A 14,537-nucleotide genomic window follows, 5' to 3' on the forward strand; every position below is an offset into this window, starting at 1 on the left:
TTGTAATTCTACCTGCTTCTGTCATTTCCACTGGCAGCTCCTTCAAAAACTGGAGGAAAAGCTCATTGCCCTCAAACTAATTTTCTCTAGTTGATTCCCTTACGTGGGGAAAAGACATCTCCACATTGTCTATGGCCATTATGATTTTAACCCTGAGTTACCTGCAGTTGTCTCCTGGAAAAACACTATACCTGTAATGCAAACCCTGCAGTCCTGGCAAAATTCTTGTGAGTTTTTTCTGCACCATCTAACTTAATCCTTTAGTACAGTGAGAACTGCTCACTTACCAACAATATCTTGTACAGATGAAGCAAGATACTCCAGTTACCATCAAATAGGACATTGATTGCAGCTGTGCCATATGCCTTCACTTTGTCTACATCACCTCCTACCTCTAGCTTTGTATGTGGGGATATCATGTCTCAAATCAGTTATTGACGAGGTAATGAAGATGATTTGGGAGGGCGCAGTGGCTGATGTTATCTAGAATTTAGCGCGACTAGTTTATAAGGTTAGATTATGTGATCTAGCCAATTGGATACAATTTCCTAGGAAAGAGATGATATGGTAATTGAGGTTTGTTATTCAGACTGAAGATCTGTGACCAGTGGTGGTTCTCGGAGACCAGTGCTGTGTCCAGTGTCATCTAAATAATGAAGTTGATGGCAATATTGCTTACATGATGCATGTTTTCAGATGATGCCAAAATCCTCATGGGCAGTGAAGGATATCTATGGTTACAGTAAGTTCTAGATGACCAGGGAAGCTGGTCAAGGAATTTAACTTGCCACATGTGAATCAAACTTCAACTTTGGTATAGTACTGGACAGCTAAGTTTGGAAGGTTCTGTGATGCTGATGCTTTAAGTACACATTCTGGTAGCACATTACTGGTTAAAGTGTGCTTGAATTTGTCTGGAGAAAGAATATTTCATCTTCAAAGCAAGTCAATGCAGATTTAAGGTTCTATTTGAATAGTCACTATTTGTTTTCTCAATAAGATGTGCTCTGTTTCACTGAGGTAAAAATTGGGGATTGTAGGAATAACAATTGTTCAATACCACTGGTATTGAACTATGGGCATCCTTAAAACAGGAGCGGTTTAGGCATATTCTTGCTATGTCCAAGGGGAACAAAAGCACCAGAAGAACTGGCCAGTGATAAATCAGTGTTAAATTCTAAACTTTAAGGATGAAAATATTGAGGATTAAATAACCTTTTCAATGAGGGTTGGTGGGAGGGGGTGGTTCAAGTAGTGCAAGTGTAAATACAGAATCTACAAATCAGGCAGTTTATTTGACCACCTCAGTGGTCTTTGGAAAAGGACAAATTACCTGCTTGGGAAAACAGGCATTTTTAATTTTTGATGTAACAAGATTGTGGTGCAAAAGGTATTTGACATGAGCTAATTTTTGATCAGGTTAAATGCCATGATTGCTGGAAAACATTAGAACATGAAACAGGCTATTTGGTTCCCTCTGTCTGTTTTGCCGTTCAAAAAGGTGAACTCTCTAAAATTGCTGCCCTTCAGTATTTAGAAAAGTACAGATGTGCTTTGATTGCAGTCATTTATCTTCCAGATCCTTAGGCAGACAATTCCAAAGCTTAATTGTCCTCACCTTTCCCAAGTTTGCTTCTAAATGTCCTACCCCAGTTTTCAGACTGTCACAGGAAACAGTTGAGGCCAGTTCATTGGCTATATTTAAGAAGGAGTTAGATATGGCCCTTGTGGCTATGGGGATCAGGGGGTATGGAGGGAAGGCTGGGGCGAGGTTCTGAGTTGGATGATCAGCCATGATCATAATAAATGGTGGTGCAGGCTCGAAGGGCCAAATGGCCTACTCCTGCACCTATTTTCTATGTTTCTATGTTTAACTTTAACTCAATCGGGGAAAAATCCTTTATCTCCCTCAGACCGTCATTGTTCAAAGTTGAGTGAAAGGCCTAGCCTTCAGTCTCTTATGACAGACTTGTCCCTAAGATTAGTCTGAATTTGCACTGTAATCACTTTGTAGCAATTAATCTTTTCGTTTACATTGGACTTCCTTTCCCTATACACCAGGGTCTTTTATAATTGTAAGATATTTTTAGCTTGTAGTTAAAACCTATAAATTTAAGAATACCCCTATACTATCTGCCTTCCTAATTGTTTGATGCAGTTCAGATGTTAACACTCAACCTCTCAACATTTAATGGTTATGATTTGAAGAAGGGTAGCTGTTTCCTAAGGCTAAACTGGATTATTGCTTCTCTTGGTGTGTTTGTGTATATATTAATTTCAGCAGCACAATGAGTAATTTCAAATATCTTGATGAGTTAGAATATGGACCAAGATGGCATAGGCTTATGGCATGGGATTTTAATTACATACAAAATTAACATAATTACATGATACAAAGAATGTCGTATAAGAACGTCATTCTCAAGAAATATTGGGACAGCAGTTTGATCCATTCAACAAGATTTGCTGGATGTTCATTAAGTCGAATACAAAATTGAGAATTATAGCCTTTGCCACACTGAATCAATTGAAGCTGTAATGTTCATTTCTAGTTGAGGTGCTCGAGAAAGGATATGAAAGCCTTTGAGATAAGAGGAAAGATTTACTGGAAGTTGTGGAGAAATGAAGAAGCTGAGATTGGTCTCCTTTAGGAAATTTTCAATACAGGAAATGGGGGTTCATACCATTAAAGAAAAGTAAAGTTTTTGTTTTGGATTCAGCTGAGATGAGCATTGATGTTTTTTGTTGTGAAGTCTAGACATGAAAATACTGGAAGGTTTAGTTTCACTTGCTAACAAAGTGCTTTTCTTCATTCTTCTGTTTAAATCAGTTTAAATCACCTCTTTAAATATTGCCAGGTTAATAATTTTGGACTCTTATCAATTTTCCTTTGTAGTATATGTCTGAGCTGGCTGATGCACTTGTATATTGCCATTCAAAGAAGGTGATTCATAGGGACATTAAGCCAGAAAATTTGCTGCTTGGAGCAAATGGAGAACTGAAGATTGCTGACTTTGGATGGTCTGTGCATGCTCCGGCATCCAGGTATCTAGTTTCTTCAGCTTGTAACTTAATCCTTTGACACATTTATGAAGTGAATGCATCTCAGTGTTAATGATTTCCAACAGTTGGTGTTAAATTCTCTTTATATTACATTTTCTTTGAGCCATTGTTCTAGTTTGGAGATTGTCTACTCCAGTTAATTTCCAAAGCCTGCTGGTGTCCTAGTATGGCTCAACCTTGCAATGCTTACACCAGCTTCTTTGGACAAATTTCATCTCCCCTCGCCCCCCACCCCCAAGCCCCAGGTGGGCAATAGATGCCAGAGTGCTTTCACATTTACATCTATCAACTATTTTAAATCTGTCCCATAGTTATTGGCATTCTTTTTAAGGGAAATTCATTTGGTTATGATGTATGTTTAGATCAATGATCTGAAAGTAATGTTGGAAAGTCCCTACATTTACTCATTTGTACATTGAATGATCCATGATACCAATTGCTGTGATTGTGTTTCCATGGGTACTATTGCTTTGGCTAATCAATTCTTCAAAGGTTGTCCTATTTAGTTGGACAATCTTGACTTGGTCAAGAATGCGCTGTGTCAATGGTGCCCTGACTCAAACACAAGCTATACTGATGTTGTGCACATAATTTAGTTCAGTATTGAACTAGTTTGACATGGACAGTACAGTGTTTTTAATCTGCTTCAAATGCCATTGAATCCAATTTGTTGAGAAGTAAACAATGAAATGCTTCACAGAAAGCCCTTTGGTCCTTCTGGCACAGCTACATTTCTAGAGTTGGGTATTTTTGAAGTTAGAACAAACAAGCAAAGTAATTTTATTGAATGATTTGAGCAAAATAAGGAATGTGATACACTTGCCTTATACGTTTTTTGTTCTCCCCCTAATTATTTTCATCCTTTGAAACCTTTCAGTACAGAGTATAGCTAGCTAAAAGTTAATGTGCATTGGTCTGAAATATACTTTCTACTTTCAGGAGATCAACATTGTGTGGTACTTTGGACTATCTGCCACCAGAGATGATTGAAGGAAAAATGCATGATGAGAATGTTGACCTCTGGAGCCTTGGTGTTTTGTGCTATGAATTTTTAGTAGGTCATCCTCCATTTGAAGCAGCTGATCGTCAAGAAACCTTTCGGAGAATTTCTCGAGTAAGTAACTTGGGCAATTTTTTTTTGTCCTCTTGATTGCTATTGGATTTTCTGGTGAGATTCTTTTTGTATCCAATTGAACACAAGTGGAATTACCATTCAGAGGAGGAGATGATGTTTTTTCCCAATTGTGGGACTTAGTAGGTTTCAGACCAATTGTTTGCTTGGATTTCACTTCAGTTGGTGTTATAATTCACTTTTGGCCCATCTCTCAATATTAACTATACCTGAGCAATTGCAGTTGAGTGTTTGAATCAGTTTTTTAGGCAGTTTGGTAAATGTCTTTATTCCAGGACCAAGAAGGGGAAAAGTTGGCATGTTGATTTGCTATTTGGATTTGTGATAATACTCCAATACCAATATTTGCTATTTGTTTTGTTTCCTATATACAGTCAGCCCTCCTTATCCATGAGTTCCGTATGCGCGAATTCAACCAACCGCGAATCGGGAAAACCCAGAAGTTCTCTCTCCAGTGCTCATTGTTCACCTCATGTCTTGTTCATTTGCTACTTTGTTTCTGTGAAAAAATGGTTCCTAAAAAGCAATTACGTGGTCAAAGCAATTCCTCAAAGGCTAAGAGTGCTATCTCTTGCCGAGAAATTAGAAATATTAGATCCTTTGAAAAGTGGCATGTCGCATTCTGAAGTGGGTAAGGTTGGTCAGATGAATTGAGCATTCACACAATAAAGCAGAAAGAAGCTGAAATTCATGGAAGTGTTAGTATTAGGGATGGCTGGCTGGCTATGTAAAGCACTACAGCCTCAAGGACATAAAGATCACAGGAGAATCGGCATCAGTTTTCCCAGGAGAGCTACGATGTTTGTGTCTGTACTGAACGTACGGACTTTTTTCTTGTCATTATTCCCTAAACAATACAGTATAAGTATTTTCATAGCATTTACTTTGTATTAGGTATTATAAGTAATCTAGAGATGATTTAAAGTATATGGGAGGATGTGCGCAAGTTACCACAGATCGGGGGAAAAAAAAAACCCGGAAGTTCTCTCTCCAGCAAACATTTGTCTTGGTATATAGTGATATATTCTGAAGAAGAGAAGATGGCAGCGCACAGCAGCCACTCCGGAATGAATATCTGTTATTTGTTAAGTAGGGTGCCGTGCACAATCCTGATTTGATGGAGACTGATGTGAGAAGCACGGAGGAACATCTGGTGAAACTTCTGAAATGTCTGTTTCGCTGCCGCTGCTACTGTGCAATCCAGAATTTCCAGAGGGGAAGGCCCCGAATCCTCGTCTTTGTCTGTTGCTTGGCGACCGGGGTTGAAGCGCTTGGCAGAGATGGTGCTCAGTGTTGGAGGGCTGGTCGGAGGCTTGAAGTTTTCGATGGAGTCGGCCGTGGTCGGGTGCTTTCAGGTCGCTGCATCGGCAAGTTTGCGGCGCTGGAGGTTCATGGCAGGGAGAGTTTTTCTTCCTTCTACCGTCTGTGTGAGATGTTGGGGCTATTGCAGGGGTCCCCAACCTCTTTTGCACTGCAGACCGGTTTAATATTGATAATATTCTGGCGGACCGGCTGACCGGGGTGGGTGTTCAAGTAGGGTTAAACTCACCTCAACATGTCTTTTACAGTTGGGGTTGCCAACATTCTCACTCCCAAGTAAGGGACAAAAGTAGCAGTCAAATCCCAGGACACTTGTGTTTACCCCAGGAAAGACTACTATGACCATGAAGCTTTGCGCATGCTCGTACATGCCAATATTTTTGTACAAATCGGTCTTGGCTTGATCTTCCAGACTATACTGTACATACATTACTTCTACATTATATAGGCTATGTATTTATCATATTCCTGCTTTTACTATATGTTGGTGTTATTTTAGGTTTTATTTGGTATGTTTTGGTAGGTTAATTTTTGAATCTGGGAACGCAAATTTTTCCCATATAAATTAATGGTAATTACTTCACTTTACACCACTTCCGCACAAAAGGTTTCATGGGAACGCTCTATCTTAGCGGGGGAAATACAGGACAAGGGCTGTCTGGTATTGGACTAACCAATTTAGCCCAATAAACGAGATGTCCCGGCAAATACGGGACAGTTGGCAACCCTATGTTCAAGTTCAACAGTGCATGACAGGGAATGAGGAAAGGTGCAGCTGACTACAAGGAAGCAAAAATTAGTGGGAGGACAGAGGATTGGGAAGTTTTTAAAACCTTACAAAAGGAAACCAAGAAGGTCATTAAGAGAGAAAAGATTAACTATGAAAGGAAACTAGCAAATAATATCAAAGAGGATACTAAAAGCTTTTTCAAGTATATAAAGAATAAAAGACAGGTGAGAGTAGATTTAGGACCGATAGAAAATGATACTGGAGAAATTGTAATGGGAGATGAGATGGCAGAGGAACTGAACAAGTATTTTGCATCAGTCTCGACTGAGGAAGACAGGATACCGGACACTCAAGGGTGGCAGGGAAGAGAAGTGTGTGCAGTCACAATTACGACAGAGAAAGTACTCAGGAAGCTGAATAGGCTAAAGGTCGATAAATCTCCTGGACCAGATGGAATGCATCCTCGTGTTCTGAAGGAAGTAGCTGTGGAGATTGCGGAGGCATTAGCGATGATCTTTCAAAAGTCGATAGATTCTGGCATGGTTCCGGAAGATTGCAAATGTCACTCTGCTATTTAAGAAGGGGGCAAGGAAGCAAAAAGGAAATTATAGACCTGTTAGCTTGACGTCGGTGGTTGGGAAGTTGTTGGAGTCGATTGTCAAGGATGAGGTTACAGAGTACTTGGAGGCATATGACAAGATAGGCAGAACTCAGCATGGATTCCTTAAAGGAAAATCCTGCCTGACAAACCTATTACAATTTTTTGAGGAAATTACCAGTAGGCTAGACAAGGGAGATGCAGTGGATGTTGTATATTTGGATTTTCAGAAAGCCTTTGACAAGGTGCCACACATGAGGCTACTTAACAAGATAAGAGCCCATGGAATTACAGGAAAGTTACATACGTGGATAGAGTGTTGGCTGATTGGCAGGAAACAGAGAGTGGGAATAAAGGGATCCTATTCTGGTTGGCTGCCGGTTACCAGTGGTGTTCCACAGGGATCAGTGTTGGGGCTGCTTCTTTTTACATTGTACATCAACGATCTGGATTATGGAATAGATGGTTTTGTAGCTAAGTTTGCTGACAATACGAAGATAGGTGGAGGAGCCGGTAGTGCTGAGGAAACGGAGAGTCTGCAGAGAGACTTAAATAGATTGGAAGAATGGGCAGAGAAGTGGCAAATGAAGTACAATGTTGGAAAGTATATGGTTATGCACTTTGGCAGAAAAAATAAACGGGCAGACTATTATTTAAATGGGGAAAGAATTCAAAGTTCTGAGATGCAACGGGACTTGGGAGTCCTCGTACAGGATTCCCTTAAAGTTAACCTCCAGGTTGAGTCAGTAGTGAAGAAGGCAAATGCAATGTTGGCATTCATTTCCAGAGGAATAGAGTATAGGAGCAGGGATGTGATGTTGAGGCTCTATAAGGTGCTGGTGAGACCTCACTTGGAGTACTGTGGGCAGTTTTGGTCTCCTTATTTAAGAAAGGATGTGCTGACGTTGGAGAGGGTACAGAGAAGATTCACTAGAATGATTCCGAGAATGAGAGGGTTAACATATGAGGAACGTTTGTCCGCTCTTGGACTGTATTCCTTGGAGTTTAGAAGAATGAGGAGAGACCTCATAGAAACATTTCGAATGTTGAAAGGTATGGACAGAGTGGATGTGGCAAAGTTGTTTCCCATGATGGGGGAGTCTAGTACGAGAGAGTATGACTTCAGGATTGAAGGGCGCCCTTTCAGAACAGAAATGCGAAGAAATTTTTTTAGTCAGAGGGTGGTGAATCTATGGAATTTGTTGCCACGGGCAGTAGTGGAGGCCAAGTTATTGGGCGTATTTAAGGCAGAGATTGATAGGTATCTGAGTAGCCAGGGCATCAAAGGTTATGGTGAGAAGGCGAGGCAGTGGAACTAAATAGGATAAAATGGATCAGCTCATGATAAAATGGTGGAGCAGATTCAATGGGCCGAATGGCCTACTTCTCCTTTGTCTTATGGTTTCCTCGCAGCCCAGTACAGGTCTGTGGCCTGGTGGTTGGGGACCACTGGGCTATGGGGACTTTGAGGCTTTTTTTTTTTTACCGTGCTCATGGTCTGCTCTTTATCAAATTATGGTATTGCCTTGCACTGTTGTAACTGTTATAATTATGTGGTTTTTGTCAGTTTTAGTCTTGGTCTGTCTTGTGTTTGTGATACCATACTGGAGGAACATTGTATCATTTCTTAATACATGCATTACTAAATGACAATAAACGAGGACTGAGTGTCCTCATAATCTAATCTAATATTTTACCTTTCTATGCATATAAAACACTTAAATGTATGCATTTCAATGATTAAACCACTGTGCTGCTTGGTATAATTGTAGCTTTCATCGGGGCAGGGCCTTTCACATGCTCTATTATTCTCACTTTATCCTTTAAAATTGTTCTGATTGTTGACTGACTGTAGCCTAACATTTTTTCCAATGACCGATGGCATTTCACCTCTTTCCAATTACTTTATTATTTCCACTTTATTTTCAATCGTGATCGTTTTCTGTTAACGGAATAGAAACTGCGGGAAGTGGGTCCTGTGCTGCCCTGGGTCCTAAAGTCTGCCTGCACTGAAACAGGTTAAATAAGGTCCGGAGCTACCCCGGGTCCTAAAGTCCACCTGCACTGAGACAGGTCCGCGTTTTTTGGTATCCGCGGGGATCCCTCGCGGATAAGGTGGGCTGACTGTATACGCAACTCAAAATTGCATATTTTGTGCAATATGCTCGTTTGACTATTGTCATCTTGTGGAAGTTAAGAATTTCAAAGATGGTTAAAGAATGGTAAAAGAATTGCTGGAGAAAGCGTGAAACTGCTAATGCTTTGGAACTATTTTGTATTGCTTGTTCAAAGATTACTTATAGTGATATCTTGTTAACTTTTCAGGTTGACCTTAAATTTCCAGCCTTTGTAACGGAGGGGGCAAAGGATCTAATCAGTCGGTTGCTTAAACACAACCCCAATCAACGGCTAGGATTGAAAGAAGTACTTGAACATTCATGGGTGGTTAAAAATTCCACTAAACCAACCACTCAAAAAAAGGAACCTTTGCCATCTTCGAATCCCAGTTCTTAAAGCACAAAGACATCGAGCGTGCTGGTTTTGAGACTTGGCAGTGCAATAACTATTTTCTGACTGCAGCACTATTGTCTAGTTTGACATGCTGGGATCTAGCATTTGTTTCAACAGATCATTTAAAATCTGGCGTGATGTAGAATACTCTTCAACACCACTAATGTTAATTTTTATTAAGTCTCTTGAAAAATTTGTATGGCGTTCATTCAGTTTACAGAATATTTCTACTAGTGAATGGAATTAACTCCAAACTGTGAGTGTACCTCACATGTGAATGCTGTTCAAAAGGGATGAGATGGCATCATTTCTGGCTTGTGAAGCCTGTTGAGTTTAAACCAACCAGAATTCAATTCCTTTGTTGACTGACTTGGACTGGTTAAATGGGAAAAGCAGTGTTGCTGATGTATGGTGAACTGGGATGTTTCACTAATTTTGCCTATGGCCAGCTCTTTGAATTGTTGGCTTAAATTAATTGCTCACTGGCTGTATATGTTCAATAAAGACTATCTTGTACTGTTATACTTCTAAAATTTGACATTTAAAATTTGAATTGCAATAACACCCTTTGTGTAAAATAAAACAATTGCCCACAACCTTTAATGACAAGATTTGATGTATTGAAAGGTTGAATTTAATTTTGTTAATTTGATCCATGAAGCCTTTTAGTCTTGTATACAATGAACCCCCATGGATATTTTAATCATAGCTGTAAAATAAAGACTTTTTTTCCTTCAGTGCCCACTTGCATGTAATTTACATTTAGGACTTGGGCATTCTCCTTTAGCTGCATTATGGGCTTTTTGAATGGAGAAAACTATATAACAGATGTTGCATATGCAGTTTAACTAATCCAGTAAAACAGCAGCGAGGTCAGACACAGCAGCCACCTAAGTTCCAATGAAAGCTGTATTTGTTCATCCACCACTTTTTACAATCGCAAGTCACTGCTGCATGCTAAAAGCCAAGTACTTCAGGTTTACGTCATCAGCAAGTTGCTCAATAATGATGGAGCTGGACTTGTTTGCATTGATGCCTGAGGTTGTAGCATACCATTGACAAGATGGGTGTACAGTCCAACAAACAACAAGTGATTGTGTTGGTGTTTTTCTTGTGATGACAAAACTCTGGGCATTGATCATGTAGAATACTGTAAGTCCAGTTCACTGTTCATTGGTGAGACTGAGGGCAACTGCATTGCCTTGGTTGTGGTGAGGACTTCGCCTGTGACACGGGATCACTTGTTGCAGTTGCCCAGGGGAGGAGATGCTGAGGCAGTGCAGGACAGTAGGGGCCTCTGGACATGCTGGAATCTATACAAGGTTAAGAGCTGGACCAAAACAACTTGCAGTCAATCTGCAATCATGCCACACAGGGACTTGGGCTATACTTTTCTTTGAATGTTTTTCTGAAATTGTATTGATGTATTATTTGCACTGTGCTATTGGTAATGTGTTTTGCACCTAGAGGAATACTACATTTGACTGTATTCATGTATGCTTGAATCATAATTAAACTTGAACTTGATCGGTCAAATATTATATGCAGTATAATAGAATTTGACCCAGCCTGTTATAGGCTGGATAATTTGTGTTGCTGCTGAACTAAACCTTGCTAGATTTCACTTTTGGTGAAATGCAAATAGCTTATAAATTTCATGAAATGGTTGTCATTGAATTATAAATATTCTTAAACTTTGGGTATCCTTGATGGATGTGATATACTTCTGATGAAAAGCAGAATGCAAAAGAATAATTGAGCTGCATGGTGAATGATCCACAAAATGCTGGAGGAATGCAGCAGGTTAGGCATCATCTATGCAGGGGAATAAGTATTTGATGTTTCCTCCAGCGAGTTGCTTTTCACAGGGATCTCTCTACATGACTCCTTTTGTCCACTCATTCCTCCCTACTGATTTCCCTCCTGACATCTCAATGGCTCCTTCACACCCAAAACCACAATTCAGGGCCTCAAACAGTCCCTTCAGTTAAGGTGCCACTTCACCTGTAAGTTTGTTGGGGTCATCTACTGCAGCCTGCACTCAGTGCAGCAGCTTCTACAGCAGTGAGACTGGGGGACTGTGCCTTTAAGCCCCTTTTCTCCATCCACCAATAGGTGTAATTTTCCCCTTGTGTTCTTAAGTATTTCACCTTTCATCATTTAACCATGTCTCATTCAACCTCAATGGAAAAGGTTTGTATTTACCCTCATAATTCTGTGCCGATAGTCTCCCCTCTTTCTATATATTTCAAGCTCTAGGCAATAAAATCCTAAACTATTCTTCAGTGGTTTGATTGGGGTATGGCTGCGCAAGCACATGGATGTCAGCCAGTGAAAACAGCAAAGTTTTAAAGGAGACACCTTAGAAGTAGGCGAGCAGTAAAGGGAGACAGGCCAGGAAGGCTTTAGCTCAATGGGGCTTCGGTGATAATGGGTTGAGGTGAGGTAGGTTGCCTGTGTAGAATACAGACAGGATGAATGTGTGAGGCCTGTGTTTTGTGATCAGTGTCAGATGTAGGATGTCCTGGAGACTCAGACTCCCAGCTTCCCATATGGCCACATCTGAGCCTGGTATGTCGAGCTGTAGCTCCTTAGAGACTGGGTTAGAGAACTGGAGATGCAGCTCGACGACCTTCGTCTGGTCAGGGAAACTGAGGAGGCGAATAGATAAGAGCCAGGGCTTGGGGTGACAGACAAGTGGTAAGTCAGGAGAGGGAAGGGCAGGAGTCAGAGGCTAGAGAGCATCCCTATGGTTGTACCCCTTGACAATACTCCTGCTTGAGGACTGTTGGAGGGGACGGCCCACCTGGGGGAAGCAACTGCCTCTGGCCCTGTGGCTCAGAAGAGTAGGGAAAGGAAGTGGATGACAGCAGTGATAGGGGACTCTATAGTCACAGGTGATTCTGTGGACACAAGAAAGAAGCACGGATGGTAGTTTGCTCCCAGGTGCTAGGGTCTGGGATGTTTCCGATTGTGTTCACAATACCCTGAAGTGTGAAGGAGAACAGCCAGAGGTCATGGTATGTATTGGTACCAACGATATAGGCAGGAAAAGGAGGGGGAGGGGTTACTGAAAGCAGACCATAGTGAGTTAGGAAGGAAGTTGAAAAACAGGACCACAAAGGTAGTCATCTTGGGATTATTGCCTGGGCCATGTGCCAGTGAGTATAGGAATAGAGTGAAGTGGAGGATAAATGCTTGGCTGAGGGATTGGAGCAGGGGCCAGGGATTCAGATTTCTGGATCGTTGGGACCTCTTTTTGAGCAGGAGTGACCTCTACAAAAAGGACGGGTTGCACTTGAATCCCAGGGGGACCAATATCCTGGCGGGAAGGTTTGATATGACTTGGGGAGAGTTTAAACTAGGATTGCTGGGGGGTGGTGCAGACCAAACTGAAGAGACAGAGGAAGAAGTAGTTGGCTCACAAATAGAGAAAGCTTGGAGACAGTGTGAGAGAGAGGATAGTCAGATGATAGAGAAGGGATGCACTCAGACAGATGGTTTGAGATGTGTCTATTTTAATGCAAGGAGTATTATGAACAAAGCGGATGAGCTTACTGTGCGGATCAGTACTTGGAGCTAAGATGTTATCACCATTACAGAGACTTGGATGGCTCAGGGGCAGGAATGGTTAGTTTGAGTGCCAGGTTTCAGATATTTCAGAAAGGACAGGGAGACAAAAGGGGTGGTGATGTGGCACTGTTGATTAGAGATAGTGTCATGGCCATAGAAAAGGAGGAAGATGTGGAGGGATTGTCTACGGAGTCTCTGTAGGTGGAAGTTAGGAACAGGAACCTACTGGGAAGTTAGGACCTACTGAGTTTTTTTCAATATAAAGACCACCCAGTTGTAGCAGGGAGACAGATTCTGCAAAGGTGTAATAACAGGGTCATAGTGGGAGATTTTAAATTCCCAAATATCGATTATCTCCCTAGAGTGAGGGGTTTAGATGGGGTGGAGTTTGTTAGGTGTGTTCAAGCAGGTTTCTTGACACAATATGTTGGTAAGCCTACAAGAGGAGAGGCTAGACTTGATCTGGTATTGGGAAATGAACCTGGTCAGGTGTCAGATCTCAGTGGGAGAGCATTTTGGAGATGGTGATCACAATTCTATCTTCTTTACCATAGCCGTGGAGAGGGATAGGAATAGACAAGTTAGGAAAGTGTTTAATTGGAGTAAGGGGTAAATATGAGGCTATTGGGCAGGAACTGGGAAGCATAAATTGGGAGCAGATGTTCTTAGAAATCTCAGAAGAAATGTGGCAAATGTTCAGGGGATATTTGCATGTTCTGCATAGGTATGTTCAAATGAGACAGAAAGGATGGTAGGGTACAGGAACCACGTACAAAGGCTGTTATAAATCTAGTCAAGGTTCAAAAAAAAAGGTAATAATAGAGATCTAGAAGATTATAAGGCTAGCAGTAAGGAGTTTAAAGAAATTAGGAGATCAAGAAGGGGCCACGAAGACCTTGGTGAACAGGCTTAAAGAAAACCCCAAGGCGTTCTACAAATATGTGAAGAGCAAGAGGATAAGATGTGAGAGAATAGGACCAATCAAGAGACAGTGGAAAAGTGTGTATGGAACCGGAGAAGACAGCAGAGTTACTTAATGAGTACTTTGCTTCAGTATTCACCATGGAAAAGAATCTTGGCGATTGTAGGGATGACTTACAGCAGACTGAAAAGCTTGTGCATGTGGATATTAAGAAAGAGGATGTGCTGGAGATTTTGGAAAGCATCAAGTTGGTTAGGTCACCAAGAACAGACGAGGTGTACCCCAGGCCAATGTGGGAGGCGAGGAAGGAGATTGCTGAGCAATGATTTCTGAATCATCAATGGGGATGGGAGAGGTTCCCAAGGATTGGAGGGTTGCGGATGTTGTTCCATTATTCAAAAAAGGGAGTAGGGATAGCCCAGGAAAATATGGACCAGTGAGTCTTCCTTAAGTGGTTGGTAAGTTGATTGAGAAGATCCTGAGAGGCAGGATTTATGGACATTTGGAGAGGCATAATATGATTAGGAATAGTCAGCATAGCTTTGTGAAAGGCAGATCATGCCTTAGAAGCTTGATTAAATTTTCTGAGGAAGTGACTAAACACATTGATGAAAGTAGTAGTCGGATTTCAGCAAGGCATTTGCTAAGGTACCCCATGCAAGGCTTATTGTGAAAGTAAGGAGGCATG

General features: G+C 41.2%; 1 protein-coding gene across 2 annotated transcripts in view; it reads left to right on the forward strand.

Annotated features, from left to right (window-relative positions):
* LOC140208190 (uncharacterized) overlaps positions 1–9,876 on the forward strand; it is a 35,880-nt gene extending 26,004 nt beyond the window's left edge. For both annotated transcript variants that reach the window (XM_072276694.1, XM_072276684.1), the window contains exons 7-9: positions 2,897–3,045; positions 4,003–4,177; positions 9,169–9,876. In XM_072276694.1, coding sequence (XP_072132795.1) covers positions 2,897–3,045; positions 4,003–4,177; positions 9,169–9,357 — 513 coding nt within the window. In that variant the 3' untranslated portion in view covers positions 9,358–9,876. The remainder of the gene's footprint in view (positions 1–2,896; positions 3,046–4,002; positions 4,178–9,168) is intronic.
* The last annotated feature ends 4,661 nt before the right edge of the window (positions 9,877–14,537 follow it).

This window comes from Mobula birostris, chromosome 2 (assembly GCF_030028105.1).
Source record: "Mobula birostris isolate sMobBir1 chromosome 2, sMobBir1.hap1, whole genome shotgun sequence".
NCBI classification, from domain to species: Eukaryota; Metazoa; Chordata; class Chondrichthyes; order Myliobatiformes; family Myliobatidae; genus Mobula; species Mobula birostris.